Source organism: Hippocampus zosterae, chromosome 5, assembly GCF_025434085.1.
Source record: "Hippocampus zosterae strain Florida chromosome 5, ASM2543408v3, whole genome shotgun sequence".
NCBI lineage: Eukaryota > Metazoa > Chordata > Actinopteri > Syngnathiformes > Syngnathidae > Hippocampus > Hippocampus zosterae.
The window spans coordinates 2,468,746-2,492,589 of NC_067455.1; the positions used below are offsets into that span (position 1 = coordinate 2,468,746).

Consider the following 23,844-nt stretch of genomic DNA (forward strand, 5'->3'; position numbering starts at 1 on the left):
GTATATCATCAAAACCCACTCAAACGTACAAAAAACACCATACATATTGTATTGTACTTGATACAACATGCGTGTGTGTCTAAGAGGCGGGGTTTGAAGGCGTGGCCGACGGCAGCTTCTGCGTGAATGCGTATGTTGTTTCACTATTCTTAAACAGCAACTGTGGCTCTCCTTTCCCACATGTGAGGGCATTTGTGTAAGCATACTGCTAACCTCGCGTCCACATGTGTGGACATGACTGACGTCTTTGGTTTTCAAGACTATAATGTTAAATTTTGGACTATTAAGGGCCTGGCGTCCACTTATGAGGACGTTACATCAAGTAAAAAGATAACTCTTTGTTTTTACATTCATCAGGTCCCAATTAGCCTAAATATCAAAGAGAAAATAAAAATAAAATAAAAATGCTTGCCTTGCAAGAGTTCGGGTCTTAGGAGGTTAAAAATCTGTAATGAAACAAAACCATTGTGCTTTTGTTTTTGTTTTTTAGTGTGGAATATTCCACATTTCCATGGCGGTTATATTATGTTTGGGTAACATATCTGAAAAAAAAAAAAACTTGGTATCTAACAACATTAAACTACATTTAAAATCTATTTTCAAAAAGTGATCATCGAAAGGATATCTATTCATGGCTAGATCTAATTTGAGAAAGCGAGACCTGCTATTTTAAAACTGTTCAACATCGTTGGAATTCATCTTTGAAACCGCATCGATCAAACATTGCACTGATTGGGCGAAAATTCGGCCTCTTTATAAAGTCGATGACAACCATTTCTAATCTCGACACGGATGTGGAGGGCACCATGAGTGTTTTTGCCTCGTGACTCCAGCATGCCCCTGAGTCGCCGTCGTTCGGACACCCCTGATCAACGTGACATCCAGATGGCCCTCGCGGCCCAGCCGAGGAGCACCCCCCCCAAAAAAAATCCCTCCAATAGGAGCCCTCATCCCTCCCCCCCTCTGCGCTTGTCTACCAATGAGACACTCAGGACTATTTTTAAAAAGCACGTCGTCCCTCCAAGCAGCGCCACCTGTCTACCTGTCTCCTCGTCCTCCTTTCATCGGCGCCGTTGTCAGATCACAGTCGACTTTGAGTCTGGCAGTTTTTTCCCAATTTGAACAGATGTAACACTGGGGTAGGGGGTCGGGGGGGGGGGGGGACTCTGTCTCTCTCCTCCCGAGCGTCCTTGAATGCGTGATGTTCTCATTGGAGGCCACGAGTCAAGCATCATCAGACCCCATCTTTGCTCCGCCATTCCTTCCCGTGTTGCCTTCATCTCCCTCCCAACACTGCGCACCCTCTCGTGACTCATCAGAACCCCCCCCAACCCCCGCCCCTCCTCTTGCATAGTACTCACCCTCCTCCTCCTCCATCTGCTCCTCATCTCCCATTTCCCTCCTTCCTCTCATTGCCGCGCATCCTCTCGCTTCCTCCGCCGGGTGTCAAACAGGCTGCAGGTAAGAATTCCTCCATGCACTCCGTCAGTCAGTCAGTCAGTCAAGCGTCCATCTTCTCTCTCGGCCGCCATGGCGATGATCCGGCCAATGACGAGCGGATTCCCGCTGGAGAACGCAGCGTTCGCTTTGATGTCAGGCGTCTTCTGCAGGAATCATATTTGCGCCGGCCGACATGGAAAACCAGCCATTCTTTTCACACAAATACTCAGCAGGCTAAAAAAAACAAATGATGGATTGCGTGTCATTGACTTTTGATTTTTACAGGATGTCCATCGTGAATATTGTTGCCAGGGAGATCCTGGACTCCAGGGGAAACCCTACGGTGGAAGTTGATCTTCATACCGATAAAGGTTATTAAAATTATTTTTTTTTAATTAAAAAAATTAAAATTTGCATGTCCAAGGTTGAAACTTTTTGATACAATTAGGTGCGAAATCATATTTAAGACAAGTGACCAAATACTTCAACAGTACCTGCAAATAATGGTGCTCTATATTTAATGAAAGAAAAACTTTAATTAAAACTCCATTGTGATTGTGCAACAAAAGTAAAAAGCTGACATTTGGCCAAAGACGTAACTGTAAATGAACTCATAGCTCACCATTTTGTCCCCAATCCAAGGCCTTTTCCGAGCGGCAGTGCCGAGCGGCGCCTCCACCGGAATATACGAGGCTCTGGAACTCCGAGATGGAGACAAGACTCGCTACAAGGGCAAAGGTAGACGGAAAGATACCGCAGAGTAAATAATAATCCCACGGCAATTATCGCAACACAAACAGTCCAGGGAGTGTGCTCTGGTGTCCGTTTTGTAACTGCGTCATACTGAGAGATGTTCACTCATTTAACTACACGACAAGGGGGGGGGGGGGTGTGAACATTTCACAAATCGCTGTCTCTGAGGACAGATTGATACGTCACGCAGCATGCGAACCTGTGAGGAATACGTCTATTATTGTGGCGGTCTACACTGATGCACAGTGGATATAGAAAGTCTACAAAACCCCCGTGCGGTTTTGTGAGATACAGTTCTAAATACCGGTCTGTGGCAGCACAAAACATTCTCGTCTCGGGCTGGAAAGTGAAAAAAAACCGTCAGGAAGAGCCCATTAAAACGGCTTGGAACTGGGGTTCATCAAACGCCTGCTAATTCCCATGAAAATAAGTTTGGATGTCAGAATCAGAATCAGAATCATCTTTATTGGCCAAGTAGGTAGAACACGCAAGGAATTTGTCTCCGGTATAACACGCTGCACTAGTATCATAAGATAAGATAAGAAAAACCTTTATTAGTCTCACAATGGAGAAATTCCCAATTCACAGCAGCAAAGTTATGAAAGTAAGAAGTAGAACAACAAAAAAATAGGAGCTGCTGGAAAGGCAGCCACTCTCGCGGCGCCATTTTGAAGTCAAAAATAACAAAAATAACCCAAGACAACACATAGGACAGAGACAGTCGTGCAATCTTCACCACTTTTCTGCATACACTTTGTTGTCTGAAGCAGTTCTAGATGAAAGAGGAGAGGATCAAAGTGTCCTTTCTCCAGTGGATCAGAGACGTCATGCTGAAAATGTGCACACGTCTGCTACAAGCTAAGTTTTGAAAGCAAACACAAAGCTGTAGCATCCATTGACGAAAAGAGATTAGTTCACTTCTCCTGTCCCACGTAATCCGCTTCAAACTCCAAGCCGCGACTCCCAGCTCCAAATCCGCATCGGCACTCCGCGCCAACGCTCCTTTCTTCTCATCGTCGGCTCCTCAAGACCTCCATCCATCCAGCCGCAGACCGTTCATCGTAAACAACAAAATCATTGAACCTTAAATGAACCATTTTAGAGTAACCAGTAGTTTTGTAGTACCATTTTGTGGTGCAAGAAGAGTGACTATGTCAGTGACTGTTTAAGGAGTTAATGGCTAGAGGGAAGAAGCTGTTTAAGTGTCTACTGGATTTGGTGCGCATGGATCTGTAGCGTCTGCCTGAGGGGAGTGGCTGAAAAAGGTGGTGGGCAGGGTGCGGGGGATCCAGGAGGATTTTCCGTGTCTTGATTCTTGCAGTGTGCAAGTCCTCAAGAGTGGGTAGGGCGGTGCCAACGATTTTTTCCTGCCGTCCTAACTGTCCGTTGAAGTCGGATTTTGTCCTTTTTTGTGGCGGCCCCAAACCAAACCGTGATGGAAGAACACAGGATTGACACAGGTCATTGATAACACATCCGTAAGAGCTTGCGCAATCACGCCGTCGCCGTTGTCTATTTTTAATTCCACTGTCAACGTTTAGAAAATCGTTTTGTACACGGTTGGGAGTTACATGGACGGTTGGATAGAAAAATTTTGAAATGGTTCATCTTGAGGTTCTTCGGGTCACTCACACACACTTTGTGCCGCCAGCGTCACACAGACGATATTTTGAATGACGTATTCTGTGCTTGTGTCTCAGGCGTAACCAAAGCTGTCGGTCACATTAACGACACACTTGGTCCTGCCCTCATCCAGTCGGTGAGTCGGACAGGACAAAGAGTAGACGAGCACGTTTGGTCTTCACGTTGATGGCGACATGAAGTCTTCCTATGTGCCTTTCAAGGGGATCAGTGTGCTGGAGCAGGAGAAACTGGACAACCTGATGATCGAAATGGATGGCACCGACAACAAATGTAGGCCTTTGGTCGCCACGATTCCCACGTTTGATCCAACCGCCGAACGTATCCGTCGCTTCTGTCTGTTGCAGCTAAATTTGGCGCTAACGCTATACTGGGTGTCTCGCTGGCCGTATGCAAAGCGGGAGCGGCGGAGAAGGACGTCCCGCTGTACCGTCACATCGCCGATCTGGCGGGAAACCAAGACCTGGTTCTCCCGGTTCCTGTGAGTCCAACCTGTTGGAGTTCCTCCTTCCCGATCTGCAGCCAACGACTCCCTACAGCCATTGTCGGTGACTGTCGTGCGCTTCGCTTTCAGGCTTTCAACGTGATCAACGGCGGTTCTCATGCCGGGAATAGGCTGGCCATGCAGGAGTTCATGGTACTCCCCGTCGGGGCGGAGTCATTCCGCGAGGCCCTACGTGTGGGGGCGGAGCTGTACCAGACGCTGAGGGGCGTGATCAAAGAGAAGTACGGTCAGGATGCTACCAACGTGGGCGACGAGGGGGGGTTCGCACCCAACATTCAGGAGAACAGCGAAGGTGAGAAAGCCGAAATCAAAGCGTGGAAGCCAACACTCGATGAGGCTCGTTTCGCTCACTCACTTGTGCCCCCCGGGAAATGAAATGTATAAAAGCACCATGATCCGTTTCCTTTCATGAAGAAAAGTCACCATTGCATATTTACTAAAGTAAATACAGTGGGCTTGAGATAGAGCCTTGCCAGGAAGAGTAAAAATCCATGACTAAATGGTGCACCCCAAAAGCTTGATAATAGCCTAAAGATGACACAAGAGGACAGCAAGGCACTTATTGAAGCTCCTCCACTCACTTCAACATTGTTGTTAGGCACCAAGATGGCGCCAAAGCAATACTTTTACATACCACATGGGACCACAAACAGGGGAAAAAAGCCAACGAAGAAGCAACATTCAGTTCTGTTTTGACATCAAAATTGGGGCTGATCTTCAAATTGTACCACATGGAAATTCCACTGGAAATACCCGAATAGAATCGACGCTCTTACTGATCAACATCGATCAATGTGATCCGATTCCCCCTGCAGCTTTGGAGCTGATCAAGACGGCCATCGAGAAGGCAGGCTTCACTGACAAAGTGGTGATCGGGATGGACGTGGCCGCCTCCGAGTTCTTCATGGAGGGCAAGTACGACCTGGATTTCAAGTCCCCGCCCAACGCCGCTCGCAACATTAGCGGCGAGGAGCTAGCAGGCATCTACCAAGGCTTCATCAACAACTACCCAGGTCCGTCCGTGACCGTGTGGCTTCTGCTTATCGATTACGTGTCCGATCCTCATCCTCGTGCCATGGGTCTCATTTCCTCTGCTGTCACTTTGGACCCCCCCCCCCCCCACATCCCCCCCTCGCACACACAATGAGACCTGTTAAAGGAGCTTTTAATGACCTGCTACGGCGCTCCTCTGGCGGGCAAGGACATGCCTCTTTGCCCTCGATAATAGCGCGAGCAACCGCGTGGAACACCATTGCACGCACGGCGCTGTAAATGACTGTGCTGCTTTCCCCCTGCAGTTGTTTCCATCGAGGACCCCTTCGACCAGGATGACTGGCCAGCTTGGACTCAATTCACGGCTTCAGTGGGCATTCAGGTATTAGACACACAAAAAGACCGACGGTTGAGAATTCACACCTGCACTCGTTAGATAGAGATATGACGTATCCGAAATGTATTGTGCAGGTGGTTGGGGATGATCTGACCGTCACCAACCCGCGTCGGATCCAACGCGCCGTGGAGGACAAAGCCTGCAACTGCCTGCTGCTGAAAGTCAATCAGATCGGCTCCATCACGGAGGCCATTAAAGCGTGAGTTGAGTCTGCTGGTGGCCTGCATGTACGAGTACTGCAAGTACTTTATTCCTGTTCTCATCCAGCTGTAAGCTGGCCCAGGAGAACGGCTGGGGCGTGATGGTGAGCCACCGCTCGGGCGAGACCGAGGACACCTTCATCGCCGACCTGGTGGTGGGTCTCTGCACCGGACAGGTGAGAAACGCTTGTATCGTCACAGATTATCAAGTGCCTTGAGATACAAGTGACCCGCCTTTCAAGTTTGCCCAGCATGGTGGCAGTGAACTCAACTTACTTGGCAACAAGCAGCAGTTTGGCAGGGAGTGAATGTTTCTTCAAAAAAGTAGCTTCGGGCTTGTACCACTCCCTGCTTGAAGTTTAATGTCAAGCTGCGCATACAACTAAGAATTACACATCAGGTAGTTCAAACAGCAGCAACACTTTGCCGTCAAGGCCGTTTGTTTCCTGCCAACTCATCGTCGGAAACGCCTCAGACGGGCTGACGAACGCTTGAGGCAACGGCCATTTGAACAACACAGATGAGCAGATAATAACACAAGAATCACAAGCATACAGTCTTTATCCTCCGCCAAGAACAAATAACATGACTGGGGATTTATGAGCAGCTAAAAGCATGTTGGGCGGCCCGGTAGTCCAGTGGTTAGCACATCGGCTTCACAGTGCAAAGGTACCGGGTTCGATTCCAGCTCCGGCCTCCCTGTGTGGAGTTTGCATGTTCTCCCCGGGCCTGCGTGGTTTTTCTCCGGGTGCTCCGATTTCCTCCCACATTCCAAAAACATGCGTGGCAGGCGGATTGAACACTCTAAATTGTCCCTAGGTGTGAGTGTGAGTGCGAATGGTTGTTCGTTTCTGTGTGCCCTGCGATTGGCTGGCAACCGATTCAGGGTGTCCCCCGCCTACTGCCCGGAGACAGCTGGGATAGGCTCCAGCACCCCCCGCGACCCTAGTGAGGATCAAGCGGCTCGGAAGATGAATGAATGAATGAATAAAAGCATGTTGCGTATATCTGTATTACATTGGCAACACGAACTGGAGCAGCACAATGCATGTTGTTCATTCATTCATCCTCCGAACCGCTTGATCCTCACTAGGGTCGCGGGGGGTGCTGGAGCCTATCCCAGCTGTTTTCGGGCAGCAGGCGGGGGACACCCTGAATCGGTTGCCAGCCAATCGCAGGGCACACAGAGACGAACAACCAACCACGCTCACACTCACACCTAGGGACAATTTAGAGTGTTCAATCAGCCTGCCACGCATGTTTTTGGAATGTGGGAGGAAACCGGAGCACCCGGAGAAAACCCACGCAGATCCGGGGAGAACATGCAAACTCCACACAGGGAGGCCGGAGCTGGAATCGAACCCGGCACCTCCGCACTGTGAAGCCGACGTGCTAACCACTGGACTACCGGGCCGCCCTGCATGTTGTATTGAAGCATAAAAAAAAAAAAAAAACATTTTGCTATTGGGGGCTGGTACAGATATTTGCAATTTCCATTCATTTTAATGGCGTCAGATGACTTGCGAGACTGTTGAGTTCCAACTGCAGTGAAGTCAAGTTTCGAGTATGTATACAAAACAGTCTCAAAGGGCTTTCCAAGCCAATAGTTGACAAATATCAACGACGTCCCCCGATCTATACGGAGACACATACGGTGTCTCACAGTGGAACCCCAAAGTGGATCGCAATGGATTCGTGGAGACTGGATGACAGCGGAGTTGCTTTCCGGTGCAAAGACAACAACGCACGGGGGACTTCAACTTTGACCGTCATCATAAAGAATATATTTTTGTCTTTTCTTAGATTAAAACTGGAGCCCCCTGTCGCTCCGAACGTTTGGCCAAATACAATCAGCTCATGAGGTGCGTATCCACGTGTGACGCAAGTGGTGTACTCATTGGTGAAAAAAGTACTTCAGCTGACTTTTCGGTGACGCGTACTTGCGTAATTTCTCTCTCGGCCACCTTTTTCTCTTCCTGCCTTCACTTGACAACATACGTGATCTGTACTTGGTGAGCACTCTGCAAATAGTCACTAATATGTTTATTTGTCCAATTTTTGTCCCTTCCTTCCATCAACTTCAGGATTGAGGAAGAGTTGGGCGAGCAAGCTCGCTTTGCCGGGCACAACTTTCGCAATCCCAGTGCGCTCTGAGCACCCGGCGGTGACGTCGGCATGCACCGGAAATGCTCGGTCGCTCTACCACAAGCTTTCGTTATGATGCGCGGTCAAGTTCACCGATTGGTGCGGGCGTCCCCCCCCCCCCTCCTGCGCTGACTTGCCATCACTGCATTCCGTCAACTGTGGATGATTTTTGTCCTTTCGTGCGCTCTTGTCGTCTTCCCTGACTTTCCTACTGTGAATACGAAGCAGCTTTAAATCAAGTGATGTGTGTGACAAATTGTGGCAAATAAAAAGATGCGTACAATGTGAGTCCGTAGTTATGGTTCTTGATTTTCAGAAATGTACATTCACTCGCTCCTACATTAACTGTAGCTTCAAATTCCAATGAGTGTCAGTGCAACCGTTTTATTCTGAAGGTTTTTCTTTCTATTTTCTCCTTTTCCTTTCACGAAGAACGGTGACCAAGATGTTTGAAGCAGCCATGGGTGACTATGATGTGGTGAAATCATACATCACCGCCGACTACAAATACAATAATAAACATTTTGTCACAGATGACCACATTGTATCCCAGCACACAGTCTAGAATCAATTGCAGAAATGTCGACAATGGTCAAATACTTTGACTTATTATTGTAAAATGTAAATTATTGTCCAGAAAAAAAAATCATAAAATGACTGATGACTTTATTATTGTAATACTGTGACTTGTTTTTTTTCGCTTCATTCGCTAAGAATTACATTTTACTCGTAATATTCCAACTTTCAAGTTTTTTTTTTTTTGCAATTTCTAAACAACATATCACGGGATTGTCAGTAATGAAAGAAGGAAACTTTAGTGGGTTTGTTCTCCTTTTGCCAAGTTAGCAAAAATATGTATAATTTACTTTTTTTTTCCAGAATCTTCACATTTTAAAGACTGCAATTGACGAAATCAACACCGCTACTTTTAACAGTCTTATTTTGACCCAAGTATCTGAGCGTGAGCCACCGTTCGACAAACATCCATAAAAGAAACTCAAAAACAACAACGATCGCCTTGGTCACTCACGAACGAGCACGACAGGTAAATTAAAAAAAAAAAACGTTACTTGAAAACGTGCTGGGATTAATTTTATCCAACATACTTTTTAAATTGATTTGGGTATTTTGTCTTTTTTTTTTATATACACACGTTCGCCTGAGTGTACCTCATCTTGTGGCCGATAGGTGCCGTGTCTTGATCACGTGCTGACAAGAGACGTCACGAGAAAGTTCAAAAAGCGAACCGCAGGGGGAGCCCGAGAGCTCAGAGTAAAATGTCGTTTGTGTGTGTGTGTGCGCGGGTGGGTGGGTGCGTGCGGATTATGGAGTCACGCAGGCGCACTGGGCACAGTCTCCGGCCAGGTTGCTATAGTTACCACACAATAGGAGACGGGACAGGGGGCTGCGTGAAGGAGAGAGGGAGAGGGAGGAGAAAGAGGAGGTCTGCAGAGTCGCTTGGCTGGACGCAAGCTTCTCCCAGACAGACAGCTGCAGGACAGACGACCATCAAGAAAGTCACGATGAAAAAAAAAACCCCAAAACACTATTTTGTTGTTTGCAAGGCAAAAATCTCGATATACTCGAATGTAAAGGTGACTTTCCCCTCTCCTTGTCGTCTCACCCTTTTTTTCGAGTCTCCTTATTCAAATGACGCCTTCCTTCCACTCCTTTTCTCATCCCTCTCTCCGTTGCCTCTCATAGAGCCAGGCAGAAGTACATAAATATATATATAAAAAAGTCGTCTTGGAGGAAGGAGGGGGGGAGTAGGAGGAGGGGGGGGGCAAAGCAAAGCAAAAAAAAAAAAAGGGGGTGGGGAAGAGTCGAGCGCACATACGCATCAATTTGTACAGTTCAGCTTTTTCCACGCAGCTACCGAGATTTCAGCCGCATTGTTGCTCTCGCCCGGTAGCTGCTACCGCTTCTTTGTGTGCGCGTGTGCGTGTGTGTGCGTGTGTGTGTCCGTCTGTGCAACATGAGGCGGCGCGCGTTGCGTGAAAAGGCGACAAAAAGGAGGGCGAGGAAGGAAAAAGGGGGAGTGAGAGGAGCAGCGGCGGCGGCGGCAGCACGCATCGCTGGATATTAAAGGTAAGCACAATTAAGGGGAGGGGGTGGTGGTAGGGGGCATGGGGGTGCAATATAATGCATGCTTATGCTGTGTTTTGGAATCTACAGCACCATCATCAACGCCGCCCCCCCCCACACACCCTCTCCCTCACACCCCCCTTTTTCCATTGTGCCTTATTGTCATCCCAATGCTGCGTTCAAGATGACGGCCACATTCCTGCAAAGCAAAAAAAAAAAAAAAAATAGAGGGGGGGGGGGGGGGGCTGGTGCTAGATGCAATCATTCCGCCATTCCCTAACCTCTCATCCATGCATGCGGTGCTCCTGGCGTCTGCACAGAGCTGACTTTGCATGTGTGTGTGTATCAATTACACTGCGGTAGGCTCATGACTGTTTTTTGTTTAATTTTTTTTTTTCTGGGGGGGGGGGGGGTTGCAAGTTCATGACCAGTGTGGCCAATGTCTGGGCAGCCAGCTGCCACCTGTATATCCCACATATCTGCCCTTGTTAGCATAGAGTGGGGCCCATAAACACGTGTGAACGTGCTCCATCTTTTTTTTTTTTTTTTTTTTTGGATTGTGTGGGTCTCTCCCATCGACTTAGTCACTGCAGCACGCACCAATAATTAATGCACAGTCATGTGTAGCGCTGCCACGGCTGCGGGCGCTGTTTGTACACACGCACGCTGCCTAAAAAAATGACAGTTTCCCCATCTGGCAGCGCGTACTATTTATATCCCTCATTCAAAATACATTGGCCCTTTTTCACCGTGGCATGAATGAATGGATGCGGCCATCTTTTTTTTTGCTCACAAACGACTCTCCTCGCAGCGGCAAATGAGCATGTGATGCTTGAGAGTCATAATCAGGTCATGTAGGTTAACCACAAGTGGCTGAGGGTTAGGGATGTGGTGGTGGAAGGGGGGGGGGGGTCGGGTGACTTCCATTTGCCGGACAGTGTGACCAAAACGCATGCACGGCACGCCTGCGTGTACGCACGCCTAATACCAAGTGGCTCTTTGGTGGCCAAACCACCGGGGGCCTTCAATGTGTGCCAGTAGGTTTTTTGGCCGCCGTGTGACTGAGTGTTTGGCGCGGAGCGAGACATGCTGGGAATTCCAAATGCTGAAGCAAATCTTTTGCAGTTGTAAATGACATGTTGGAACACAATGGCGCAAATTCTTCCTCTGCACACATGGTGTTGCAAGTCTATTTTGCGAGTGACCAAGGCATTCGCTTCCACATGTGTGTGGACGGACGTCTTAGTTCGAAATGAGCCCAAAGACCCAATAAGGCCTTCTTTGTTTATGATCCTTTTCAGGTTTCCCCCGTGCTCTATCACCCGAGTGAGTAAGCAACCCCGGACGCGACCCGTTCAACTCCATGCAATGGCTTGTGTAGTAAAATGGACGTTCTAAAGCCGAAATCATGAAAACACGGACGCACAAAGACTCGGTAATGTGCAAGGCACACGCAAATATTGACTCCACAAGTTCGTCACAGGACTATTCACCTTGGGCCACGCTCTGTTTCAATACCTTGTTTTGGATTTGCAGGTGCCCATGCGCAGCGGGCGGCGGCGGGGAGCGAGCGAGGAGAGGAGGGGCCGACGCCCGCATGCTAGCCCAACTCGCGCCGAACGCAACGAAAGACAGACGGTATGTACGCGCTTAGCATTTCAAGGTTACGTCACGTGCGCAACGCTAGTACAGATCGACACGCTCGCGACGTCCGGAGGGTATTTAGAACTTGGAAGAATTCATGGGATTGCTTCATTGTTAGCCAAGAGGTGGCGGTGAGGAAGTGGCTGGGAATCGCTTCGGTCGCAGATCACAAGGCCATGATTCGTCGGAGAGCGAGGGGGAGGAACTTGTGTCTCCAGCAAAAAGGCAGAAAGTTCAGGTTGGTCTTGCATTTCATCAGCCTGTTATATAAAGCTTGAAAACATTCATGTGCAGGAGCAACGGGGAGTTATTTTCGCCCCGCTGAAATATGCCCTGGCAAGAGGTCCTTTTGCGGGATTGATTTTTTTATTTTTTTTCCTTCGCTTGATCCACAAATGATCTTTTCTTGTCAGGATTCGGCAGCCACCTCGAACCCTCCAACGTCAACACACGCCGCTGACAGCTTGGCTCCCTCCGCCGTTCAGCCTCCAACCTCTGCGGTCGGCCAATCCCGCGAGAGTGACAATGAGGACGGCCAATCCCAGGGCAGCAGGAGTTCGGTGGTCGGGAGCCTGGCGAATAGCAGCAGCAGCAGCTTGAGCAGCGGGCGGGACATCGACCAGGACAATCGTTCTTCTTCCCCGAGTCTCTCCGCTTCGCCCCTGGGTAGCCTCGACTCTGATTCCGAGGGCCCGGACTCACCAAAGCAAGGAGAGCGGGAACGGGAGAAAAGTAAAGATGGAGGAGCGGGAAGCGTGTCCGTGGATGACAGAAGGGCGCAACGGGAGCGGAGAGGGGAGGATCCTTGCGGGGACGAACAAAAGACGGATACGGATGCACGAATTGAGGACTGTGCGCTTAAGCCTATCCATCCTGGCCCCTCCTCTGGTCTCAATTCCTCGGGTCGTGGCGCCGGGGAATCTTCTTCCAACGACGGCACTGGCGGGAGGAAGTCCTATTTCTCCCTGGACTCCAAACTCATTTCCAAAGTGGAGTACGACGGACCAACAGGCACCGACGCGATGCCGAGCGGCAATAGAATCAATTCCAAAGCCAACACGCAAGGTGTTACAAAGACATCCGTCTCAGGTGGAGACTTTTCCCACAACAGCCCCGGCATTCCCCATTCCTTGCCCCCGCCGCCGCTTCCTCCCCCACCTGCTCTAAAACCACTGGAGCTTGGGGGACAAAATCTCCCCCCAGAGGTTAAAATAGAAAGAGAGAAAATGGAAAAGGCAGAAAAGCACCTGGACAAGGCCCAGTCCACGCCTCCGTCTCTGTTGCAGACGGGGCCTCAGCCACAATCCCAATCCCAACCCCAAAGCAACACCCACCCCCATCATTATAGCTCCCCCAGCTGGCAGGGTGGCACCGCAACCGGTTGCCAGGGGAGTTGGGGCTACGCCCGTTACCCTGGCAACCATCACCCACACCAGCATCAGCCCCCGGTGCAGCAACAGCAACTTCCCTCCGTTTACAACCCTCCTTCCTCTCGACACTCCTCCTACCTCCCGCATCCGCACCCTCACCCCCACAGGGAGTACCTTCCCAGGTACGCTGGAGGGGGAGGGGACAGAGAGAGGGGGGCCGCGGGAGACAGGGAGAGGGGAGTGAGGGGCGAGTGTGTGGTGAGGGAGCTTAACAGGGAGTTTTCTGCTCCGATAGGTAACAACGGCAACGCGAGCAGTGGGGGTAATAATGGCGGCCCAAATAGCATCCAAGCCAGGGAGTTTTCAGGTCTGTCTGCGAGTCAAAACCGGGAGTTCCAAGGCGCTGGAAGAGATGGACCTTCTAACCTCGGTGCCGATAGAAAAGACTTTGTTCCAGCTTTCCGTGACAGGGAGCAAGACGCGGGAAGAGAGTTTTCCATGCCAAACCAAAACCAGAGTCGAGACTTTGGCCCCAACGGAGCTGGAGGTGGGCTTCCCAGAGACAAGGACAGGGGCAGATGGGCAGAGTTTGGAGGCCAAACAAGAGAAGTTGGAGGAAACTGCAACCTAAACAACAGCTCCATCCCTCAAGGAAGCCATCCGAGTTCAAACAGCGGTCTGCCGGTAAACGCCATGCTCAGTCGAGACCCAACGGCATCACCCCAAAACAACAATAACCATCCGTCGCATTCTTCCCTGCCCCCACACACGCATCCCACCAATTTAGCCAGTCGGGAGTTTCCTGCTCCCATGGACCAGGCACAAACCCCTTCCTCCGCCGCTGACCCTTTTCACAGGGAGTATCCTCCCACTGGTGGGAAGGACTTCAATGCAGGGGGACCTCCCTCCGCTGGAACGAATAGAGATTATCTCAGCCCACCTGGCGTTACTTCTAATCTCGTAAGAGAGTTTTCAGGGCCCGGCGGAATCCCAAATCCTCACCCTTCTCATCCCCATTACCAGTCCGGACCAAGGGACAGAGAAAGGGAGCCAAACCTGCGAGAGTCTACGCTATACCAAAACCGTGGAGGTCCAAATCAACCTCGTGCTCTCTCCCCATCCTCCTCGAGCAGTCACGGACATCCTCCAAACGCCAGCTATCCCCCTCCACCGCCTCAACCTCCTCTCCCCCTATCCCAATCTTCCCATACCCAGCAACTCCCGCCAGGTATGGCGCCCAACGTTCGCCCCCAACTCTACCAGTCGTCTGCCCAGACTCCTCCAACACACGTGTCTCCACTACCTAGCCCATCGACCAATCAGATAGCGAGCTTCTCGTCATTTCCCCCTGGATCGGCCTCCGCGCCCAACATGCCGCTTCCTGGGCCGGGCGTCTCATCCAGCTGTTCACCTGGATGTCGCCCTACGCCATTACACGGCACCTTGAACAGCCACCCGACATTCAGCGGACCATACCACTCCAGCGGTAGCAGTGGTAATAGCCTGGCTAGCAGCAATAGCAACAGTGGCACACCCACGAACAGCAATACCAACTCCCAATCACCTCAGAATGTCTCTAAGGGCCCTCCGCCGCTCAACAGCAGCGCGACAACACCTACCCCCAACCTATCGCATCCCGGTGGAGATGGCCATTCAGATTCTGGCCCGCCCCCTACACCTGTCATTAAAGAGGAGCCGCTAGAAGACAGGGAAGAGAGTGAAAGTCCACCAGCGGTGTTGAGAAGTCCATCTCCTGAACCTAAGCCTGTAGACATTCCCATCCACGCTAGCCAGTCAGCAAGGTAACCTCGAGGGCATTCAAATCTCCTTTGTCTGTGTTTCCATTTTGTGTTTTGTCCCCCCACTTTTGGATAAAGAAGGATCACAATGATTGAGATACCGACTACTGGTGGTTGTTGATGTACTGCATCACTGTGTCACGTGTGCAGGTTTCACAAAGTCCTTGACCGCGGTAGCGGCAACTCCTGCGCCCGCAGCGATGTCCTCTTTGTTCCATTGGACGGCTCCAAATTGTGGAAGAAGAGGAACGAGGTGATAGAAAGAGCTCGGAGGGAGGTCGAGCAACGTGCCAGAGACATAAGGGAAAAAGAGAGAGAACGAGAAAGGGAGCGGGAGCGGGAAAGGGAGCTGGATCGCCACCTGCAGGTAAGCTTGAAAACCTGTCATGTCTGGTTTTTGTTTGTTCCGGTCAAAGAAAGTGCAAATTGCAGTGAAGAAAGGGGGTAGTTACAGTTTCCATATATTCTGTTTTTGATCCACTCATCTTTGGATGATACGTTTTTATTCATCCCAACATAGTGCACGGTCTGTTGTGGCCTGAGGTACTTTTTTTGATGGCCATGAATAGAAATTCATGTTAAAAGCACAAGCAATAAAACATACTTTTTGGGAGGTTTTGATACAGAGCAAGGGGGTGGGGGTCGGTGTGTGTGGGGGGGGGGGGGGGGCGTAATACATGCTTTTCATCAGACAGTGACCGTATGATTCACAATAGGCTAAATGACACAGTAACTTTGTTTTCTTCATAGCAACAAAAAGATGCCAATGCCAATGCAGCAGCTCGCCAGGGATCGTCCCTCTTCTTCCCTTCTTCGTCCTCCATCATCCTGGACCCTTCCTCGTCTTCCTCCTGTCCGGGCAACCCGAGCGCCCACCCTTCGCATCACATTCAGCATCATCCCTCGCATCCACACGCTCATCTTCCCCCAACACACCACCTCCATCCCAGCCTCTCTCACACTATCCCCCACTCTCTTCTCCTTCCGTCCATGGCTGGAGCATCAGCAGTAGTTGGGGGCCCACAGGGTGCTCTCGGAATCGGGATAGGAGGCCCTTATCTGGGTCCTGACACCCCAGCTCTAAGAACCCTGAGCGAGTATGCTCGCCCTCATGCGATGTCCCCGCTCGGGGCAGCGAGTCGGGCCCAAGCACACCACCCTCAAATTCATCACGGTCATCCTCACATCCATCCCTCGTTCTTTCTTCCCCAATTCCAAAATCACGCGATAGGCCATCCACATCACCTCCCGACAGATGCTGCGACAGCTGCGGCCATCTTGGGATTTCTGTATGGTGGCGGCCTAGAAGGCGGCCCGGGTATTGGGGGCCACCCTGGGGTCGGAGGAGGACCGGTGCCTGGAGGAACAGGGTTGGGAGGAGTTGGCTTTCCTCATGCAGTCGCTGCTCACCGGGATCGCATGAAGCCGGGATTCGAGTTTAAGAGTGATGAACGGGTCTACCCACCAGCGTCCATTCATGATCCTGCGGCGCTTGCCCTTGCTCACTCTCATTCGCACGCCAATGCCCACAGCCACGCACACGCACATGCCCACTCATTGCTCCTTGGGGGAGGCGCAGCGGGAGCCAATGAGGTGTCACTCTATTGCACTCCTCCTCCCCCAGCTCCAACCGGCCCACCGCACCTCCAGAACCCGACACTGGCCCCAGTAACTCGACCTCCCAATCCTCCTGCCCCGCAGTCCCTATCCAATCCACCACCGTCGCACCCTAGTCATCCTTCATCTGCGCCACCGCTTACTGCCCCGCCCCCTGCAGCCCCCGCCGCACCTCCAGCGGCTCCCCCTCCTCCACCCGCCCCGCCAACCTCCGGCGCCACCTCAATTCATCACCCTGTCGCCAATTCTTCTTTTCCTAGTTCCCTGTCCTCCAATCAAACATCAGGCCCGGCCACTTCCGAGGCGTACCCGACTCCCACTCGGTCACCGGCCCACTTTGAGCGGGAGCGCGGCGGAGAGCGGGAGCGAGAAAGGGAACGGGACAGAGCACCATTGCCGGCCTTTGCGGAAAGGGAGCGCGGCGAGAGAGAGCGGGAAAGGGAAAGGGGAGGCAATGGAGGAGGGCCGGGCGGAGGCAACGCAAACGGAGGAGGAACGGGCGGAGGAGAAAATATGGGTCGTGTCCAGATGCTGAATGTGACGCCCCACCATCACCAGCATTCCCACATCCACTCGCATCTGCACCTGCACCAACAAGACACAGGTACCCACTGCTACTAGCTAGGCCGCCGTGTTTGAGTTCCCACCACGCGATCTCCATCTCCGGCGTTCGCCGTCTCTTTGGCTCCTATTAAATATCTCCTTTATTTCCTATTACATCATTGGCATCTAGCGGCGGGCGGGGTTCACCCCCTGATGGACCCGCTGGCGTCAGGGTCTCCTTTGGCGCGGCTTCCTTACCCAGGGGCGACAATAGGCAACCCCATCCTGGCTCACCCCCTCACTGACAGCGAGGTGCTTCGCCAACAGCTGTTTGGTGAGGAGAAGACTCCTCGTCCATGTACTCGCTCACTTTTTTTACTCTCCAAAACAGTCCTCAAAGTTGATCGGGAATGATCCGGCGGGGGAAACTGATGATTTGGCTACACTTCTCCCAGGTGCTCCTTTCCGCGACATGCCCCAACCGTCCTCCCTCACTGGTCCCATGTCGGCAGCCCATCAGCTCCAGGCCATGCAGCAGGCCCAGAGCGCGGAGCTGCAGATCCAGAGACTGGCCCTGGAACAACAGTGGATTCATCACCATCACCACCACTCCCTCAGCCAGGACGAGTACTACAGGTATGCCGTTTGTGCTCATGGTCTAACTAAGGCCGGGCACCATTTTCTACAAGTCTTGACATGATCCCCAAATGCCCAAAAAGAGCCGTATACCTAAAGAGCGGTCCGGTGGACCAGTGGTTAGGGCGTCGACCTCACAGAGCAGAGGTACCGGGTTCGATTCCAGCTCCAACCTTCCTCTGTGGAGTTGCCATGATTTCCCCCGTGCCTGTGTGGGTTTTCTCCGGGTACAGTGGTTTCCTCCCACATTCCAAAACCATCCAGCGCGGATGTTTTTTCATCCGTGTATGCCCCACGATTGGCTGGCAACCGGTTCAGGGTGTTCCCTGCCTATTGCCCGACGACGGCTGGGAGAGGCTCCAGCACGCCCCCGCGATTTTTTTTTAGGAAAAGGCGGATCAGAAAATGGATGGATGGATGAACTTCTCAAATGTACTGTACTAAATTCTAGAAAAATATTGGCGTCCCTCGGACATCGTGGAACACTTTGGACATATAATTCAGGGAAGTACCACTAACAGTAGACTTTGAGAATCACTTATAGAACAGCTAGAGTAGCTAAGTTTCCCGATCACAAGCCAAATCTAACCGGGCCCTTTTGACTTTGCCTTTGAGGATCCAGCACAACTGACTTTTGGACCTACTCGGATTTCAGGTTTCAGGTCTCGCCGGATAAATTGGCCAGAAGACCGAAGACATGTAAAAGTGCTGACTTAACATGAATATATTTTCTCCTCTGACCTTTCAGTCACCTGAAGAAGGAGAGTGACAAGACCCTGTGAGGGAGTCGACCAAGAAGGAAAGGCGTGGCGGTAAAAAAAAAAAAAAGAAGAAGAAAAAGGGAGAATATGTGCAAACTTTAAACAAAACGAAGCAAGATGAAAGCACTAAAAACTATGACGATACAAAGACGGACTACACAACTGGACGGGGTAAATTTACAATCCTTCTCAAGTCGAGTGCACCCTGGTGAAGTTCCAGACTCTTTTCCTGCATTGTGTTCTTGAACTTCAGTCCCGGTTTGTACTCGTACGGTGGTCTGTACAGTAGATGAATTCGATGGCGGCGGCGAGGTACAGTGATGTGTAAAAATACTTGACGCCGGATGGAATGTGAGTCTTTTTAATGTCATTGCATGTAGCTTTAGGGACTTACTCTTATCCGGTGGAACATTTGGTTCTTCGTTTTAGTAAAAAAAAAAAAAGAAAGAAAAAAAGAAAAAAAAAAGCCCTCATTTGTACCTGAGGGTTCTATATGCATGAGACCAGCCTTTTAATGTTCTGTTTACAACAGTATTGTTATTATTATTATTATTTTGTCATCCGTTTGTTGATAATGATATAATTATATATACAGTACACATTATTTGTATTATTTTTTTACATTTCCATGGTATGACTGTCAGTCTTGATTTTGATTTAAATTGACCTTGTGAAACAAGATGCAAAGGAAGTAAAACAATACAAAGACACAAATCTGGAAATAAATGATGTCTTGTTTTGCTAGGTTTTTACTTTATGGTGAGTCCATTGCACCGCCCCCCCCCCATCTTTGTTTTATACAAGCCACTCATGCACAAAGCATATCAAATTCCTCATGTGCCTCTCCCCCTCCCCCTTTTGGACTCCCTCTGTCAAACCCCTCCTCTCTTTTGGCGAGTGTGGCTAATAGGAGACACATGGGATGAGTGTGAGGCATGGGAGTTGAGTTGCTCCATTGAACAGGAGTCGCCCTGTAGAGCTGGCATTCCGCAGCGAACCGTAAAAAGGGGGGGGGGGGTAAAGAAAAAGAGGGGGGAGAAATGGAGGAGGAGCTGTGAGATTGTGATTTACGAACTGCGCTGAAGGCTCGCAGCGGCGATGTGTTTTCTCGCCACGTCCGGCCAGAGGAACCTCCTTCAAAACGGACACGGATCACTGAACTAGGCCTTCAGACGCTGCAGGGACCCTCTGGCAGAACAAACTTCAATCTTTTGGTGATCATGCGATACAGGACTCTGCCTGTTATCTGCTAAGGTTAACAGGCCTGAAAAAGGCAATCAAATCCCATCGAATGATGGAGAGGCTCGGCTCACGCGCAGACACGAGAAAGCGTGCACTCGCTTTGTCATTAAAAGTCACCTTGACAAAGTGCGTCAATGTAATGTGTAAGAATCTGATTGTCCTCTCTCTGATGACATCGCATCCCTGCCAGTAATATTCTTAGCGCTTCATCGGTCCTTTTTGAGGAAGGCGAAGCACATTGTGAAAGGTGAGTTTGAAGGATGAACAAACATGTGCGTGCCCGTTGTAGTAAATTCGATGAAATGATGAGCTTTGGGGAAAGCAGGGGAACTATTTGGATAAAAATACTGATTCCGAGGGGCATGTGCTATACTGTTGCCAGTCACTTCATTAGGTAGAGCAAATCCTGTTGACAAAAGAATAATGTGACAGAACTGCATATATATATATATATATATATATATATATATATATATATACTGTATATATTCATTCATTCATCATTCGAGTCGCTTGAACCTCACTAGGGTCGCGGGGTTGCTGGAGCCTATCCCAGCCGACTTCGGGCAGCAGGCGGGGGACACCCTGAATTGGTTGCCAGCCAATCACAGGGCACACAGAGACAAACAACCATTCGCACTCACACTCACACCTAGGGACAATTTAGAGTGTTCAATCAGCCTGCCATGCATGTTTTTGGAATGTGGGAGGAAACCGGAGTACCCGGAGAAAACCCACGCAGGCCCGGGGAGAACATGCAAACTCCACACAGGGAGGCCGGAGCTGGAATCGAACCCGGTACCTCTGCACTGTGAAGCCGACGTGCTAACCACTGGACTACCGGGCCGCCACTATACTGTATATATTCCAATATATAATACATACATACATACATACATACATACATATATATATATGTATTCATCTTTTTATAGCAATTGCTTTTAGTTAGCTGCTTTGCTATATATATATATATATATATATATATATATATATATATATATATATATATATATATATATATTCATATTCTCCAAATTTACTCGTATATTCATTGTCGATCTACCCATAGGATGACAAAAAGAGGTTCTTACTTTAACGTATCTTCACTACTTCACACTGAGAGGTGTTTCTAATGTTTTGCTCAAGGTATCCAAAATATTCTGATAAAATAACAAGCACTGTGTCATACTAAATATATTATCTCACTACAATACAACACCCAAATATGTAAGATAGATTTCAGTCATGTGTACATGCTAGTTGCACAATAATATTTATAATCCTCTCTGCCCATCTTGTACCATTTATTACACAATTAAAAAGCCATTTTTGGGGTGTGTCAAATACTTTTTTGAATGGGGAGAGGCGGTGTCAATTTCTTGAATATTTTTACAATTTGCAGCAAAGCAGCTAACTAAAAGCAATCGCCGTAAAAAGATGAATATAGTGACAACACAAACAATGAACCATGATATCGAGATGCGGCGGCAGGGGGAAATTGAATAACTCAACTAGTGCAATACAATTATTACGGTTTATAATATAAATGTGAATTCATCAGAAATGATCATCCACTCGAAACGAATTGTTAAAATTACAATCAGCAAAAGAATAATTGCGACGAAACGAAACGGATGGCGCGAGTCTCTAAATGGTCCACATGCTATGTTCTGACTATGCTGACATGTTTGATGTGGCATGAAGAAGACTTGGTCGCATTCTTGAGCTGACACACCCATGTCTTGCCTTCCCGGAGGAGCTGTCAAAGTCAATCAAGACCCCCGCTCCCCGGCCACCAACATGGCGCCTCTTTAACTTTGCCGCGCATTTTCTCAGCAGGCTCACGTTTGCCCCCACTGACCTGGAGATGAGCCTTGAGGCTGGCTGTCATTTCCCACTCTTGTCACAGTCACACACGTGTCGCGTCCAGAGACAGTCAATAAGCATCGCACGGCATCTCATTCATCTTTGGGAGCCAACTCACAAAAGCAGTTGAGTGGGTCGGTCTCTCTCAGCCACTACACTCCAGTGAGGCGAAGACGATCCCAGAGGATCGCCTTGAAGCTCTGTCGACCATCTCAAGCAGCAGACGAGGGCTCTCTGCCTACCTGAGGAGGTGCGACAGACACTTGTCTGGAGATGTTGCCACCTGCAAAGTAATGCAATGATATTAAGGATTGGACGGATGAGAAGCAGGGGAATAAAATAAAAAAGTTTGAGGGTAAAAAAAAAAAAAGGCATCACAATAATAAGAAAAATAAATCAAATCTGCTAAATGCTTCCTGATTTGGGGGTTGCAGGCCGAACAAATACAATTAATAATAATAATAATGGCCACAAGAGAAGACAAAATCAGAAGATAAACAAAGACAGTATAAAATAGTGAATTAAACATGAAAAATACAAACATTATTTAAAATGAATTACAATGAATGACAATAATAAAAAACTGATACGGGAAGTCTACACAGCCCAGTTGAAATGCCAGATTTTTGTGATGTTAAAAATAAAAAAAAAAAGAGCAAGCCAAACCATTTCAAAACTTTTTCCACCATTAATGTGACTTACAACCTATAACTCAAATGATTTTTTTTTAAATTATGTCTTTGAGAAGGAATTTATCATTAAAAACCCGAGATGATACCGTTGCACAAGTGTGCACACCCTCTTATTTCTGAGGATGTGGCTGTGTTTAGAGTTAACCCAATCCCATTCAGTTGTTCCAGTAGACCTTTGAACAAAAGTGCGGAGATTTAATATATCCCCTACAATAATAATCAAGGCGCAACGCCTGAATTAGCATCGCGGTAAGGAAAAAAAATGGAATATAAGGAAATATGTTTAATTGAGAACACACTGAATACCCAACAAGGACAGAAGTACAGTAAAAAAAAAAAACTTCTGCTTGGATATCTGCCACAAATAAAACTCGGAGATGTGGAATGACTTTGTGGATTCACTGAACAAGCATGCAACATTATAAAAGAACATTTTCCCTTTCCAATGGGACAGTCTGTAACTTTAGTGTTGTTTTTGTTTTCCGGGCACTATTGCACCATGGCTGGCAAGTAGTCAGTCAACGGTGTTTCACTCCCCGCTTCACAATAACAGCCATTCGGCACCCTTCACTTAAACACTTGTCCAGATGGTAGAATGAAAAGGTTCGGTAAATAGGAAGAAAGATGTGCCGAGCGTACAACCACACACACTAAGTATGCGTATGCACGTTCTGTAGAACACAATCTTGAAACAGTGGCCCACCCCTCAGTGCTGCTCTCATGATTTCTTGAACGGGATTTATGAATCATGTGTGGAAAGGTCAGAAAAGGAGAAAATAAAAGAAGGCTGTTAGCTTTCAAGCCCAGAAGTACATATTGGAAATGCGGTTTAAAAAAAGTTTCTGCAGGTGTGCTTTTTAGTAACTTCTCGGAGGGATTGAGAATTTGGGAGTTTTCATCAGAGGGTGACTTGAAAACCAACTAAAAATTCCAAATTAAAAAGAAATTACGTGTCTAGTTTTTCAGTTTACGTGATTACATATTTTCTTTGACTGTAAAGAGAAGAGAGGAAAACTACTACTACTACTACTACTTAATCTTGTTTTCCTTCTTATCGATTTAGAGCTCAACTTACCTTATTTCTATTTTTAAACACGTTTGGACAGGAAATGCTCACGTTGAGTTATTCGTTTCAAAACCAATACTTCATTTGAACCACGACGCGCCACTGCTGCCCCCTACAGGATCGCACTGAAACAGCGTTAATTCAGGAGTCAAGCTCATGGCAGCTCGAAACGAAATACAAATAACAGCATTGTGACCGCCATCTTCTCAAATTAAACAAAGTCACGTTGATGCGTTTTATTTGTGTAGTTCAACAGGAGTTATTGCACAAAATAAGTGCCTCAAAAGTGACGTTTGGAAATTTTTTACCAGCCCAGGGTCATTAGTGGAGTAGTGTTTTAATTTTCTTTTCAGCAAGACGACGCCCTTTTAGCGTAACACTATAATGTACCTCGTTTTGACCATTTGATACAGTATTTGTTGTTCCCGCAAAGCAATGACAATATA

The 23,844-nt window shown here is 48.7% G+C and overlaps 2 protein-coding genes and 1 long non-coding RNA gene across 7 annotated transcripts; 2 read left to right on the forward strand and 1 right to left on the reverse strand.

Moving 5' to 3' along the window:
- Positions 1-1,321: 1,321 nt before the first annotated feature.
- LOC127600547 (gamma-enolase) lies at positions 1,322-8,362 on the forward strand. The gene is made up of 13 exons (XM_052065210.1): positions 1,322-1,461; positions 1,726-1,811; positions 2,083-2,178; positions 3,894-3,952; positions 4,038-4,107; positions 4,182-4,315; positions 4,409-4,631; positions 5,155-5,352; positions 5,638-5,714; positions 5,804-5,928; positions 5,997-6,105; positions 7,733-7,791; positions 8,014-8,362. The coding sequence occupies exons 2-13, from the start codon at positions 1,727-1,729 to the stop codon at positions 8,081-8,083; spliced, it is 1,305 nt and encodes a 434-aa protein (XP_051921170.1). The 5' UTR covers positions 1,322-1,461; position 1,726; the 3' UTR covers positions 8,084-8,362.
- On the reverse strand, positions 1,417-23,529 carry LOC127600680 (uncharacterized). 3 transcript variants are annotated; one of them, XR_007962379.1, is made up of 4 exons: positions 23,408-23,518; positions 21,759-21,923; positions 2,063-2,164; positions 1,417-1,566 (listed from the first exon to the last, which is right to left on the reverse strand). It is a non-coding gene; the product is annotated as an uncharacterized LOC127600680 (long non-coding RNA). The 3 variants fall into 3 exon arrangements; XR_007962380.1 differs by lacking the exon at positions 1,417-1,566 and adding an exon at positions 1,590-1,604 and having other exon boundaries at positions 23,408-23,519; XR_007962378.1 differs by lacking the exon at positions 1,417-1,566 and having other exon boundaries at positions 1,856-2,164; positions 23,408-23,529.
- atn1 (atrophin 1) lies at positions 9,879-18,608 on the forward strand. Of its 3 annotated transcripts, none has more exons than XM_052064938.1 (10): positions 9,879-10,162; positions 11,461-11,594; positions 11,696-11,797; positions 11,922-12,041; positions 12,217-14,975; positions 15,123-15,339; positions 15,723-17,193; positions 17,323-17,490; positions 17,588-17,768; positions 18,517-18,608. In XM_052064938.1, the coding sequence occupies exons 2-10, from the start codon at positions 11,568-11,570 to the stop codon at positions 18,548-18,550; spliced, it is 5,079 nt and encodes a 1,692-aa protein (XP_051920898.1). In that variant the 5' UTR covers positions 9,879-10,162; positions 11,461-11,567; the 3' UTR covers positions 18,551-18,608. The 3 variants fall into 3 exon arrangements, with proteins under 3 accessions (XP_051920898.1, XP_051920899.1, XP_051920900.1); XM_052064939.1 differs by having other exon boundaries at positions 17,323-17,466; XM_052064940.1 differs by lacking the exon at positions 11,461-11,594.
- Positions 23,530-23,844: the final 315 nt, after the last annotated feature.

Bases quoted from the DNA above. Each gene is read 5' to 3' on its own strand.
- atn1 (XM_052064938.1), top strand. From the start codon at position 11,568: ATGAAAACACGGACGCACAAAGACTCG. The intron at 14,976-15,122 runs GTAACCTCGAGG...TCACGTGTGCAG, and splicing joins CACGCTAGCCAGTCAGCAAG to GTTTCACAAAGTCCTTGACC. The intron at 15,340-15,722 runs GTAAGCTTGAAA...TTTTCTTCATAG, and splicing joins AGCTGGATCGCCACCTGCAG to CAACAAAAAGATGCCAATGC.
- LOC127600547 (XM_052065210.1), top strand. From the start codon at position 1,727: ATGTCCATCGTGAATATTGTTGCCAGGGAGATCCTGGACTCCAGGGGA. The intron at 5,353-5,637 runs GTCCGTCCGTGA...TTCCCCCTGCAG, and splicing joins CTTCATCAACAACTACCCAG to TTGTTTCCATCGAGGACCCC. The intron at 5,715-5,803 runs GTATTAGACACA...TGTATTGTGCAG, and splicing joins CGGCTTCAGTGGGCATTCAG to GTGGTTGGGGATGATCTGAC.